The 14,152-nt window shown below is 40.0% G+C and overlaps 1 protein-coding gene and 1 non-coding gene across 2 annotated transcripts; both read right to left on the bottom strand.

Moving 5' to 3' along the window:
• On the bottom strand, nucleotides 1–3,531 carry LOC104433619 (ran guanine nucleotide release factor). Its single transcript, XM_010046428.3, has 7 exons — nucleotides 3,249–3,531; nucleotides 3,112–3,147; nucleotides 2,859–2,996; nucleotides 2,365–2,451; nucleotides 1,988–2,035; nucleotides 1,823–1,899; nucleotides 1–485 (listed from the first exon to the last, which is right to left on the bottom strand). The coding sequence occupies exons 1-7, from the start codon at nucleotides 3,321–3,323 to the stop codon at nucleotides 338–340; spliced, it is 609 nt and encodes a 202-aa protein (XP_010044730.1). The 5' UTR covers nucleotides 3,324–3,531; the 3' UTR covers nucleotides 1–337.
• A 167-nt stretch (nucleotides 3,532–3,698) lies between these two features.
• On the bottom strand, nucleotides 3,699–3,770 carry TRNAM-CAU. Its single transcript has one exon. It is a non-coding gene; the product is annotated as a tRNA-Met (tRNA).
• Nucleotides 3,771–14,152: the final 10,382 nt, after the last annotated feature.

Genomic DNA, 14,152 nt, shown 5'->3' with positions numbered 1-14,152 from the left:
TGCAACTCGAAGATATAGCCTTATGTTTAGCATGCAAGATCGAGTTGTCCCCGACATACATTGACTAGAATTGCGTGCCTCCCAATGAATATCAACCAGATGAAAGGAAAATCAACAAGGCCAACTAGCCTCGGCGGGAAAATCATCGAACAATGCTTTTTGCAAACCCTTCTCGTAGACACATTTGAGAGTTCTAGCCATAAGTTGATGGACACATATTCCCGACAAAAACTAGCCATTAAGTCAGGAGACTCCGAAGAAGTACTGGGACCTGCAATTTATCTACCTTATATATCCAGAAATGCCAATTTGGTACGAACTATGCATGGATATGATTTCAAGCAGAAGGACCAAACAGGCTCCAATCATTGACTTTGAAGCTAGAGGCTGCAAGTTTAAAGACCTCGGCCATGGGCATGTATCCAGATTGAGATGCAGGGGCAGTTAATCCAGCACCAACTGTTCTTGCACTTTCACTCAAAGGGCTGCAAGCAAATTGAGTTTTTGTGTGAACCAGGGCAACTTTAAAAAAATAAATTGAGTATTATTTTTTTATGCATGTGCAGATGCGTTAGGCACTTGGCCCCAAAATATGGGCGGGATGACGGGTCATATTTTCCAAACAACAAATCCATGGCAAGAAAAAAGGGGAAAGGTACATACACAATCAACTAGCACAAGTACAAAATGACCCATCAATGAAAGGATTCAGCCAGATTTAGGTATCTTACTGCTAAAGTTAGTACATCAACAAAAGTTTTCCAAGGAAAACTGAGCCAAAGCAATTTTATGTTTTCATCCATTCTGACAGCTACTCTCACCAAAAACATCTCAAGGGCAATCGAGCTCCGTCATGCCAACTTCCAGAAAAGAAAAGCCAAAAGGTGTGTCATGCCAATGCAGGGGTGGAAGAAATTCACCAGTGGAGGAGCAACATAATCTTTAAGTCCAATATCTCCTAGACTATGCGACTACAGACTTGTGTTAAGTAATAAGTCAAGTTCAGATTGGAGAAATAAGGAAAAGGAGATCTAGGGAACAATTAAATAGTAAATCGTAAAGTGAGAATATTCCTGTCTCACTTTTACTATTTACCAGACATAAACAAAAATTTTGAAATATACATGGAGTAGAAAACCACCACTCAAAACCATTTTTAGGGATTTATCTGACCATCCAGGATCTGAGGAGGTAAACAGACAGTCAAGGTCACAACACCTTCCCATCAGCATGAGCATTACATTTCCAGCGACAAAAAGTGCCAGCAAGCAAACTCAAAGGGACATCTCACAAGCAGTTGGTTCAGCAAATCACGTCCATTAAAGAATAATCAAAAGAACCTGATCACCCTCAAGTTATAAATCCACTAAATCCAAGGTTGGAATCACTCCTCAAGCAAGATCTCTACAGCCTTCAGTTCTAACCCAGTTTCTTTCATTCCGGCCTTTCAAGCTGAGAATCTCAAAATCTCCATATCAAGCAACAAGAAGCAGATGGGACACTGTCTATGCTTATTCATTTGGTCCACTAAATATAATCCTCCAGTTTTTTCTTAAACTGTAGCATCAAAAAACTAATTGAGATGCCCAGACTATGCATGGTAAAAGATGCTTAATTTAGAAGAAGTGAATGACAAGTTTCCTATCACATGTAATCTATTAGCTTTTAGCTACACGGTAAAGGATGCTTAATTTAGAAGCAGTGAATGGCAAGTTTCCTATCGCACATAATTTGTTAGATCTTTGTGCTTTTAACTACACCATCTCAACAAAAAAATATCAGGAAAATGATCATACTGATAGCAGTCTTTTCTAATACTTACTTTATTAATATAGGCTCATATGCAGCAATTAATACATCTGTCCCAACTTCCTTCAGGCGCAAATTGGCCAAATAGACCTGTACAAGAATCGTCACATCAATGTGACCCTCCCCTCTAAGAGACCTAAACAGCGTCTAAAAAGGATAATGGAGATAAGAGACTGACCCTCACTATATTTTGCGTTTCCCTTCCTTGCCGTCCCTTGGAGATAGCCTGTAGGGTTTCCACAAATTAGAGGACAAAAGCAAGGTGAAACAATTCTTAGACAAAAGGAAAAGCCACCTAAGATAGACAAAAGTAGAAAACATAAATGATTGAAAGAAAAGCAAACGAATACTACAGCAAATAATTAAATATTTGTGATTCCAAAACTTGACGATTCACGCAGAAGATAGTTCCACAACAAATTTCCTATCATCAAAAACCATGCAGAAGAGAGGAGATGTTCCGATGGGAAACTTGTGATATTCAATACATATTAGGCCCTTGTGACTACGAAGAAAGTGGGTTATAAGAAACAACATAGAGTTCTAAAACTATACCATCTGTCCAACTGCGGTGGTAACGACAGCAGGTATGTTTCTGTAAGTCAACCCAGGGGCCTCAACCACTCCCGACTGTTCAATCACCTGATGAACATTGAGGTGGAAAAAGTGCAATTTAAGGAGATGCCAGAACACTCTCATTGGATGTATGCATTATGACTACTAAATGCACTCGCACAACATGGATGGAAGATAACAACTGACTGGTCTGAATTAATATGGATAAGTAAAACGACCATGAAAACAAAATTTCAACATTAACACACACGCACTATGGAACTATGATTCAATCAAAACCGAATGAATATAATGTTGAACTCAAACATACCAAGAAACTTTATGCTAAGATCTATATAAGACCAAGAACTGTGATCGAGTGGCAGTGGGAAAAGATAGACAGACAAAAAGTCATAACTTGCAGCCTGATATATAATCAACCGAGTGCAAAAGAGGGCAAAAAAACCAAAAATCAAGCACAGGAAGCCTAATACCGTGCCTTGTTCCGCATCCTGTTCAGTGGCAAGGTCTTGTAGAAACCACACCGCACTTCCGCTATCTCCCACTTCATGCTTGAAATCCAAGAGCTCGAAAATCAAGCTCTCATCCCTCGACGGGTCCACAAACACCTCCTTCGAAAATAAAAAAAAAAAACACATTTCCACAGCACAAAATCACTCGGTAACCTCATCGACATCGAACTTAAACCCAGACGTAAGACGCTTCATACACTGAATAAATCCGAACCTGGTGGTCAGGGACTTGCCTGATGTTGCTCACGTCCTACATATTTCAGCAAAGGCCGTTTCACTCCGCATTCAAAATAAATAAATAAATAAATAAATAATCGGAAGCGGCGGCGAGATTGGGAGAGAACGAAAGACCTCGAATCTGTTGGGAAATTTGCTGCTGATTGCGCCGCCGAACAACGGCCGCTCCGAGCACAACTCCTCCGGCATTTCGGACCGCCGACAATCGCGCCGCCGGGAAAGCGCAGAGGCCTGAACCACAGCAAAATCGCCGAGCGACTGAAGGGGGCGAGCGAGAAAGTACGAGAGAGAGAGAGAGAGGGCGGAATCGCAAGTTTCGGAAGCTTCGCGGCTTATCTATGGCGCGCGCTCCGCTTGATATCGAAGCTGACTCCGTTTCTGGTGAGACGGCAAAATGGGAGCGTCGAGAAGGGGAAGAAGGCCCAGGGTCATCTTCGTAAATTCGGAGAGGGAAGGCGAGGGCAAACTCGGCAGTTTGGGGAAAGAAAAACAAATAAGTAAAATGAAATTTTTAAGGAGAAAAAGGAAAAGGAGTGTGTGGAAGCCACTTCTGATGTTCATTCATATCAGAGCCAGGTTTCGATCCTGGGACCTGTGGGTTATGGGCCCACCACGCTTCCGCTGCGCCACTCTGATTGTTGTTTGTATGTCGCTCAATTTTTATTTATATACCTAAAATAACCGTCTGGGCTTCCATGTTTGGAAATGAGACCGATGAGGATGATGCCTTCATGAGTTGATTTAAATACCGACGACTCCTCCTATTTTAATAGAGGAAATGAATCTATCCGCATTCTCGAACCTTATATACATAATTAAACGCATTTCTCAATTTTTGTTATTGATATAATCAAATCAATAACTTGTTTTGAAGACGTACAATCACGTATTTTTAGCGAATAACACTAAAAATTTATTTAAGTGAACCATCTTAAATTTCACTCTTATGATGTGGGTTCGGGATTCAATCACGTTTTCTTGTTTTTATAAACATTTGAAAACTACATCAAATTAAAAATTTAAATCTCAATTTTACTTTTTAATGAAACGTTTTTTTTTGGGCCGGTGTAAAAGCAATGCTCTTTAAACTGTGCGTCTAGTTGTTGATGCAATGAGGCCATGTTTTCGGCCCAAAAAGAAAGATAGAAATCAATAAATAAATCGCAACAAGTGGCCCCGTAGGAAGTGAAATACAAAATTATTAATAGCTGTGGGACGAAATTGACCGAAATACTAATTATCAATGTGAGAGACGTGATCATATAGGAGTTCTCTTGATGATTCTATAGGATATTATATTATTATCCACCGGATAAGGAAAAAAAAAAACAAGTATTACTTTAATAACACATGTAGATCATCATAGAATTGAAGTGAAAATTTTGACCTTGAAATCATCTTTTCAAGCCTGTATGAAAGTAAGAAAGAATATATTTGTATACCAATTAAATTAGAGGTGATCGTTTCCTAGACCAGTCTGATCCCATCCAAGAATTGGGAATCAGATCGAAGTGATTGATCCCAATTTCTTGAACCGATGACCAAACTATAAGTCTCTAAAACCAAATCTAACTGGACCGACTAGTCTGATCCGATTCCCGAGTGGTCCATAAAACCAATCATTTAAAGCACTTTATTTTGCAATGAAATTTCACGCCTGAAATAAACAAGCCTCTCCAAAACATAACCACCATATTCTCATCTCACTATGAAAACTTTGAAAAGGTATAAAACAAAATCCCATGTTACCCAAATGGATTTCCCTCATTAACGAGTATTTTGCATGTATCACTTATATCTAAAATACATTCTAATCAATAAACTTACTCTAATTATAAGTATAATTTGGTCAAACGTGCCCCAATGTGAGTTCATCTAAAGAGGAGGCATGACCATCATGGGCGAATTCAAAAAGACCGAAATAGGAGAGCAAGAGGAGGCAAGTGCGAAGGATTTTAGATTACGAGGTTTACATTTAATAAATAAATAAAAAATAATCGGTCCATTTCCTCGTTAGAACCAAGAATTAGATTGTCTGAAAATCGATTTCACTTTTAAGATCCGATCTAGGCAAGATCCGATTTAGGCAATTCCCAATTCGATCGGTCCATTTTGCTCCCCTTAGATTAGATGGCTTGTATAGTGTAGCAATGGGTTGCATGGACGTTGTAATATGCATTTTTTTTTTTTGGTCAACAATATGACTATTTCATTAAGTACGCAAATATGAGAGGCCCGATAAAAGGGCATTAGTACATAATAGGTCTAACAAAGTTTGGGGAGAGGATAAGACCCAATTCCGAGGTAAGTGATTTTTTTTATGGGCTTTAGCAACCCAATCTGCAACCATGTTGGCCTCTCTATAGCAGTGGATTATATGAAAATTAGTGAAGGCCCGTAGCTTTTCCTTACATTTACTGATAAGATGTTGAATTTTCCAACTCAACTTATCTGATCTGTTCATGGCTTGGACAAGTTGTGAACTGTCTGACTCAAAGATAAGAGCTTCGTGTCTTTTAGAGTAGAAAAAGTCAATGGCTTCCCATAAAGCTAGGGTTTCAGCCATAAGTGGAGAGGAAGCTTTGATCTCTTTAGCCACGCCTTCCACGAGCCTCCCTCCCGAGTCTCTACACACACAAGCAATGGAGTTCCCCAACATCCCAGGTTCGTATGTTCCATCTAGATTGATCTTCAAGGCTCCTTTGTGTGGTGGAATCCATGGCTGAGGTGGTTCGATTTCGTGAGTTTTAGATCTGGTATTTTCATGGGTCCTCCAACCAGCACCGCAGCGATTGTTCCGTTCATTGCGCCGGGATCTCAGTTCCACACTTCCTTCTTCACCGGCGTCCCTCTCGTGGAGCTCCTGTCCTAGCTCGCCGCTCGTTCGAAGGTGCGACTTGGTTGATCTGTTCTCCGATTTGTCATCCTCACTTGCGCCCTCCTCTCGAGTTGAAGGTCTCAGCACAGCAGTTGGTCTCCAGGGTACAGATCTCCCTATTCGGCCCTCAGCTCCCTTATTATACCGCGCATTTGAGGTTCTCAACAAAGACGGCCCTGCACCGATTCCTGTTCTGCTGCAACATCCAGCAGCCTCCTCTACATCAGGCTATATATTTCGCCCACTCCGTGCGCTGCTGAGTTCAAATCGCAAGTCTGCTCTCGATTCATCATCTTTGATTGCTTGTTCATCAACTATTCGGAGTCCCCGTTCGTTATTGACAGCTCGTTGCTCTCTACCGGACTCTCTATGCCTCTGTTGCAACTCACTAATTAGCTCATTTTTCTCTGTTTGGGCTGCTCTGTTCTGATATTCACCACCTACTCCTTCTTGATAACCACCCGTCCGTGGATTCCATATTTGTTAACTTTTCAATGTCGCTTTTGCAAATTCTATAATGGCCAACCCCTCAGGTTCTCTACCCCAAAAAATAGCCTAATTTTGAGCCTTCCATATAGACCACAACATAACAGCTACCAAGTGCAGGTTTGGAGGGTGAGTCGCCTTTTCTTTGAGTCTACAAAACCAGTCTTCAATTCTTGTCAAGCCCTGACTTGAGATTTTAATGTTCATCACAGGATCGCTTCATATTTGTCTTGTCCACGGACACAATAAGAAGAGATGTTCCACCGTCTCTCTTTCATGATTACATAGAGGACATATTGGATCAAGTAATATGTTCCTTCTGAACAAATTGTCCTTCGTCGGTAAAGCGTTTTGACATAAGCACCACATAAAGTTTTTAACCTTAGATGGAGTGTGTAGCTTCCAAATGTCTTTCCAGAGTGCGGGGGAAGGCTGAAACGGCGTTGTGGCATGATTTGTTTAACATTGCTTTGTATCCTCCTTGATGTGATTATACCCACTTTTGACTGTATACTTTCCTGCCTGAGTTCCAGTCCATACCATCTTATCTGTTTCTGTTTGAGGCTTGATTGGAATGGTTAGAATTTCTTCAACTAGGCTGTCCTCAAAGTGTGCTGCTATTGTCGTTTCATTCCATATGCCTTGTTCTTTATCAATGAGTTCTGAAACCAAGGATGGTTCATTTGCATTTACTAGGCCCTCAATAATTCCTCATTGCTACCATTTATCTTCTCGGATTTTAATCCTAGATCCATCTCCAACCTGCCACATTACTTGAGGTGCAATTGAATCCCTTCCTAAAAGCAAGCTTCGCCATCCCCATGAAGGTCGAAGACCCTTCACTGCATGCCAAAAATCTGTATGAGGATAATATAGCCCCTTAAACAATGAACTCCAGAGAGAAGAGGGCTACTGTCCCAACTGCCAAGCCTACTTCCCTAACATTGCCTTATTAAAGGAGAGAATGTCTCTAAACCCCATTCCACCTCTATCTTTTCTAGTTTTCAATAACTCCCATCTCTTCCAGTGAATACCTTCTTTCTTTTCATTAGTCTTCCACCAAAAGGCAGCAATTTTCTGTTCAATAGCCTTACATATAGAGACCGGGATTTTAAATACCGACATTGCATACTGTGGTAGAGCTTGAACCACCGTTTTCAGTAGGACTTCTTTTCCAGCCTTGGATAGCAGTTTTTCCTTCCAGCTTTCTAGTTTGGCACTAATTCTCCCAAGAACCCATGCAAACATCTGTTTTTTGGATGCTCCCCAATCAGAAGGAATACCCAAATACTTTCCTGTTTTATCAATAATAGGGACTCTCAATGTTCTTGCCATATTATTCTTTAATGTTTGAGGACAGCCCTTGCTGAAAAAGATCCCCGACTTATTTAAATTAATCTCCTGTCCAGCTGCTAAACAATACTGATTGAGGATCATGGCAAGATTTTGACATTCTAGAATAGTGCCATGTAAGAAGAAAATCGAATCATCGGCAAATAATAAGTGAGACAGAGTAGGGCAATTTCGATTCAGCCTAATTCCTTTGATACTCCCATTTTCCACAGCTTGCTTCATCAATAAAGATAAGACATTAGCCACAATAATAAAGAGATAAAGAGATAAAAGATCCCCTTGCCTGAGTCCTCTTGAGGGTTGAAAAAATTGCAGGGGTTCTCCATTGAATTTAACACTAAATGTGACCGTAGAAACACACTTCATTATCCATCCCACCCATTTTTCATCAAAGCCAGTCTTCAAAAGGCATGCCTCTAAAAAATCTCATTCCACGATCATAGGCCTTCTTCATATCTAATTTGAGAACAGCTTGGAATTTCTTTTTCCTGCTCCTGATTTGAATCTGATGAAGTACTTCTTGAACAATAAATATGTTATCTTGGATTTGCCTCCCGCCAACAAATGCGCTTTGTTCTGGTGTTATTATTTCTGATGTTATGGGTTTGAGTCTATTTACCAGCACTTTGGAGATAATTTTGTAGCCAAAATTGCATAAACTAATGGGACGATATTGATCCAATCTTTATGGGTTCGGAATCTTCGAAATGAGGGAGATATGTGTTTGGTTGAGTGCTGTTGAGAGTGATCCAGTGGTCAAAAAGTTCTTGACCTCCTTGAACATGTCCCCTTTAATGTCTTCCCAGTGATGCTGATAGAACAACCCATTAAGACCATCTGACCCTGGAGCTTTAGTTGCTCCTAGCTGAAATGCTACTTCAATAACTTCTTCTACAGTAACTTCAGCAAGTAACATTCTATTCATATCTTCTATCACTGCTGCAGATATTTGCTCTACCACTGGTGCAAAGTTCCGGGGACCCTGGGACTGGTATAATTTCCTGAAAAATTGCACGGTATGTTCTTTTAACTGATTTTGCTCAACCAGCCATGTATTTTCGTAATTTTGCAGCATAGAAATCCTGTTTCTCTGTCTTCTTTGGATAGTTGTCGCATGGAAGTATTTTGTATTCCAATCTCCCCATCTCAGCCACTCAATTCTAGATCGTAACCCCCAATACATTTCTTATTACCTCCCAAGTTCATCAATTTCACTTTGTATCTTTTGAAATTGTGCCTTGTTGAAAGAACATGAAATATGATTTGTTAGGCATTCAAGCTCCCTCTTCAGCATTCTAATTCTCTTTTTCCCATTCACAAATGTCTCTTTGCTCCATTTAGATAGAGCATTCTGAACAGCAGCAAGTTTTCCAGCAAGATTTGTTTGGCTCTAATTCATCATTTGCCATGATTCCAACACCACTTCCCTACATTCAGCATTCTCAAGCTAAAACGCCTCAAATTTGAAGTTTCGTTTTCTTCTAACTTGAGTTGTTTGAAGAGACAATATAATAGGACTATGATCTGAACCTACTGTAGGAATGACAAGAGCCTCAGCTTCAGGGTACATTAATCTCCATTCGATCATGCACAAGACCCTATCTAGTCGTTCTTTCTCATATTCTTCCCCATCTCTGTTATTAGCCCAAGTAAAAGCACATCCCTTACTATCTATATCCATGAAAGAGCATGCATCCAAGCAATCCCGAAAAGCAGTCATTCTGAAATTTTCAGCCAGCCTCTTCCCCACTTTTTCCCAATGAAACCGCACTTCATTAAAATCTCCCAAGCACACCCAAGGCAAGGTATTTGAGGAGCTGATTTGTTTCAATTGTTCCCAAATTTGCAGCCTTCTTAAGTAGTTATATGGAGCATGGACAAAGGTGATATGCATTTTTTTTTACTCGAAAACCCTTCTTCACACTTTAAATTCACAAAGTTTGCAGTCATTGTGTCAATATCCACTGAAATCCGATCATCCCACATAAGGGCCAATCCTCCCGCCGTACCCACTGGATCCACTACTACACACCTCTGGAATTGGAGTCTTCTTTTGATTCTTTGCACAAACTCAGCCTTATTTTTTGTTTCCATTATAGAAACCAAACAGGGCCTATATTGAGCCGTTAAGGCTCTCAACTCTCAGACCGTCAAGGGTGTGCCCAACCCTTGACAGTTCCAACTTAGTATATTCATGGGTCATTTGGTGGCTTATTAGGGCTAGCCACCACAGCCCGTGCTTCAACTTCTTTAGTCATTTGTATGGGTGTTTCGAGGAGCTGAGTCTCAACCAACCAACCCTGTGCTGGGGTTAGTGTTGCTTGCACATTGCTTTTTCTTTGTTTCTTGAAAGAGGGGGTTTTTGGTTGCATAGTGGTTTTCTTTTCTGAGGCTGTTTGAAGTAGATGTCTGGAGATTAGGATTGCTGATGTGCTCCGGACCAGTGAGTAGAAGCGTTCTTTTCCCTGAGTTTTGCATCATTATCTCATTTGTAGTGTGAGAGTAATGATCCATTAGCATATGGTCTAGACTTCCCTGCTGAAAATTCCGATTGTTAAGAAGTGGAAGATGCTGGTGTTCTTCTCTAATTTCAATTTGTCCTGGTTGTACAGGGGTTTCAGGAACAACCTCTTCTTCATTTTGTGTTGGTGCCGCTTCATGATAGAACATTTTCCAGAATGGACTATGGTCAGAGGTTTCTGCTTTCAACCAGCCTCCAAAGCACCCTCCCAGTTCAGTTGTGAATTTCTCCTCCTCATAAGGTATGTCTTTACAATAAGTCGCATAATGGCTTATCTTGCCGCAAGAGAAACAGAAAAATGGTAATCTCTCATATTTAAAGTCCAGCCACACTTTTTTGTTCCCATGTCGCATCAATTGTCCTACTCGCAATTCAGCCTCCACATCTAGCTCCACTCTTGCTTTCCCTATTTTCTGAAAAGCAGGGCCTCTAGCATCTGTTTTCACCTCCAGAACTCTCCCCATTGAACTTGCGATCTTCTTTATCATGCTTTCAGAATTCCATTCCAAAGGGAGCCCATAAATTCTGACCCAAAATGCACATGTTTTAAATTCATAACAGTGTAGAGGAGTGCCCGGCTCCCATGCTTTTAGCATCAATAAATGGTTTGAAAACGACCAAGGACCTCCCTCTCATACTCGGTTATTTTCCCCTTCATTCCTGAAAGCAAAGCTAATTGTCCCATTTTCTAATGGTTTCACCTCTACATTCTCATTCTTCCACGCCTTTTTCATAGCTGTTGTAAGTGCTTGAAAGTTGATATTAAGGTTATTGTAGAGTTGCCCAACTAGAGAAAATTGGCACTCTTGAAGTTTTTCAGCCGATAAATCCTCATCAAGTATAGTCATATCGTTCTCATACATCATCTTACCTAATTTATTGCAGAGATGGGCGAGACGGCCCGCAGCTTCTCCTTCCCCTTCCATCACTGCTAGGGATTAGTCACGGGATGAAGGATTTGAGATTTCCCCCAATCTGGTAGATCGGCTCCTCAGATATCAAAAAAAGCCACACCTGAATCCCTACATCCAGAAGTCAGGTTCTCTCTTCTTCGGTGAGTGGATATGGGTACAAACAGCGAAGACTCCGCTGGTGACGAAGAACGTTGTCCTAGGTTCATGGGTTTGGATGAAACAGTAATATAAAGCAATAGAATGATGGGTGATTAGGTTTTTTGAGGGTGGGGGCTCGTGAAAATGGATGAGACAGTGGTGGGAAGCATGATTATGGTGGGTGATTAGGTTTTGTGAGAGTGGGGGTTGCCATTGCTACACCTTCGGTAGAGAGAGAGCTCCGAGCGTGGAGAGGATTCCTTTTGCTACATCACGTCAATTTTCGTTCTCTTCGTAATATGCATTTGAAGAAGCTTTCGTGTTTGAATTTTGAAATTTTCATTTCTTGTTAATCAATTTATTTCACGCGTTATTGTTACGTGGTGTGACCATTGTACAAAATGCCATATTGCATATTAGAGAGCAATAAAAAAAAAGGGATCGAACTCCATCCTCCACATGTCACCTTGTCGATTTGTGTGGAATTGAAAGCAGTTGAAAGATTGGTGACAAAAACAAAATTAGATTGGATAAGATATAAAATTAGGAATTTTGCTTTATTTTGTTGATTATCTGGTGAATCGCAATGACAGCCAAATATTCCTAGCATGTCTATTACTTGCTAGGAATTGCCATTTTGGTGTAAATAGCATAAAAGGAAATGGTAAGAATCTCTCGTAATTCACCGCCAAAGAAAATAAAAACAAACTCTGACAATCAATCTATGATAATTGTATGATCTAAAGCTTAAATGGCAAAAGAGATTGTTATAGCATTTCAGAGTCACAAATTCGACTATGACAAGAAATGTAAACAAGTAACAACGATATCGATGAGATAGCTTGGCCAAAGAGTAACATATCTAGGTAGAGAGAAATAGTATGATCATTTACCTTCGCAATTCTGAAATATAAAGTGTTTTGACTTCTTCGTTGCTTTCGCGAAATTTCAACTCAAGCTAGAGAGTCATGGAGGATCCCTTGCTGTTTTGATGAGGCTTCCATGTGAAATAGAGAGAGTTACAAAAGGAGAAGGAGATTTGACCCTCTTGCTACTTCTGTGATGTTTCGATGGGAATCAAAGAGTTATGAAGGAGTCGTAAAGTATTAACGTGAATCAGAGTTACGGAGGAGAAGGAGCGGGTAAAAATTTTCATAAAAAAGCTTATATTATGGACATAAAAAAAAAAAACCCTCTCCAATTTTATCCCATTTCTCATATGAAATATTTTTATATGAGCTATAGTTTTCTTATATCGAGCTACATCCTGTCTTTAACAACACCCAAACATGGGATAGAATATGTATTATCTATCCTGACTACCCAGCGTAGCTTTATTTGCTTAACACGAACAAGACAACTTAAATAGTATAGAAGAAATCGAGATAATTCATAATGAATGGAGATGAAATTGATCAAAATAAATCATTATACTATGGCACATTGAAATTGAGCACTTAGATTTAAACTCCGACTCATTCCAAATAAGAATAAAACAATGGCGCAAGTCTTCCTTGCCCCAATATGCAATGTTGAGATATAGAATCCCCATTTTCACTTGTACAACTGTAGAAAAGCAACCGGCGTCCTTTGGGTGGAAAAACAATGAATTTAAAGTAGAATGCACTAGAGAAAGTGGGAAGCGCTAAAAAGGAGAAAAGACAGTGGCAGATTACGCTTTAGGACTCAATCTCTTTTAGCAAAGCAAAGTTTTGTAAACATGTATGGAGACTAGCAAAAACACCCTTTACCATTTGGAGCTGGGTTATAAAAGAGATCTACTTTCCCAATGAGAATTTCCGGCATGTAGATAAGGGTTCCCGTCCATCTCGGAGATGGTAAGGCTTAATTGTACATAGAGAGGCCATGGCTCAGGAAACGAGGTGGTCAGTTGATAATGGAGAAAGTATTCATATTCATGAAGATAGATGGCTAAAGAAAGGATTTGTAGGTGACCCAATGAATCATGATGAACCTATGGAAGGAGTCAACGTTGTACAACTTCTTCAATGAGTAGATTATAGAAGAAATACTTACAATTTACCAAGGTAAGAACTCATAAAAAGGTCGCTTGGTCTAGACTAATAACAAATTAGGTGATTACATTGTGAAGATTGTATATAATCGAATTTGACAAACGGAGTAACGACGGAGTATTCATCGTGCTTTGTCTTCCTACTATGCTCCTAAGGCTCTATGGTTGCATATCTAGAAAGTGAATACCTTCCCAAATATCAGGATTTTCGAGTGGAGGGTGTGTCAAAATATCCTACCTACGAGAAATAATTTGTTTGATGAAACGTTACACCCGTAATAATCTGCCGCCAGTGCCAAAAATTTCGTAAGTCAATAGAGCATTCATTCCTTTGGTGTTGTTGGATAAGGAAAGTATGGTCAAACCCTAAACTACAAATTCAAATCTGGCCTAGAGAAATAATCAAAATAGAGGAAATGGTTGATGCAATTTAAAAAATCCTGACTGACTCAAATTCACCTTCTCTGAAAGTAATCACAGGAGTCCTTTGAATCTATGGAAAGCAAGGAACGATTTTGCATTTCGCCGTTGGAACTTAGAACCGCCGATGATCATCGAAACCACCCCTGCTCAAAATCAAATACTCTAGAAGATGCACCCTACCCAAAGTAACAAACTTTGGCCAAAGAGCGAGGTGACTTATCAGCCGTGCGAAATTCATTGAAGAGAGGCTCCTTGAAGATAAACATCAAC

Source organism: Eucalyptus grandis, chromosome 2 (genome assembly GCF_016545825.1).
Source record: "Eucalyptus grandis isolate ANBG69807.140 chromosome 2, ASM1654582v1, whole genome shotgun sequence".
Taxonomy (NCBI): domain Eukaryota; kingdom Viridiplantae; phylum Streptophyta; class Magnoliopsida; order Myrtales; family Myrtaceae; genus Eucalyptus; species Eucalyptus grandis.
Note: the sequence above shows the minus strand (reverse complement) of the source record. Positions and strands in the feature narration are given on the sequence as shown.

Excerpts from the sequence above, each read along its gene's own strand:
- LOC104433619 (XM_010046428.3), bottom strand. The coding sequence starts at position 3,323 with ATGCCGGAGGAGTTGTGCTCGGAGCGGCCGTTGTTCGGCGGCGCAATC. Across the intron at positions 3,148-3,248 it reads AATTTCCCAACAGATTCGAG|GACGTGAGCAACATCAGGCA; the intron begins GTCTTTCGTTCT and ends TGAAATATGTAG. Across the intron at positions 2,997-3,111 it reads GGCAAGTCCCTGACCACCAG|GAGGTGTTTGTGGACCCGTC; the intron begins GTTCGGATTTAT and ends TTATTTTCGAAG.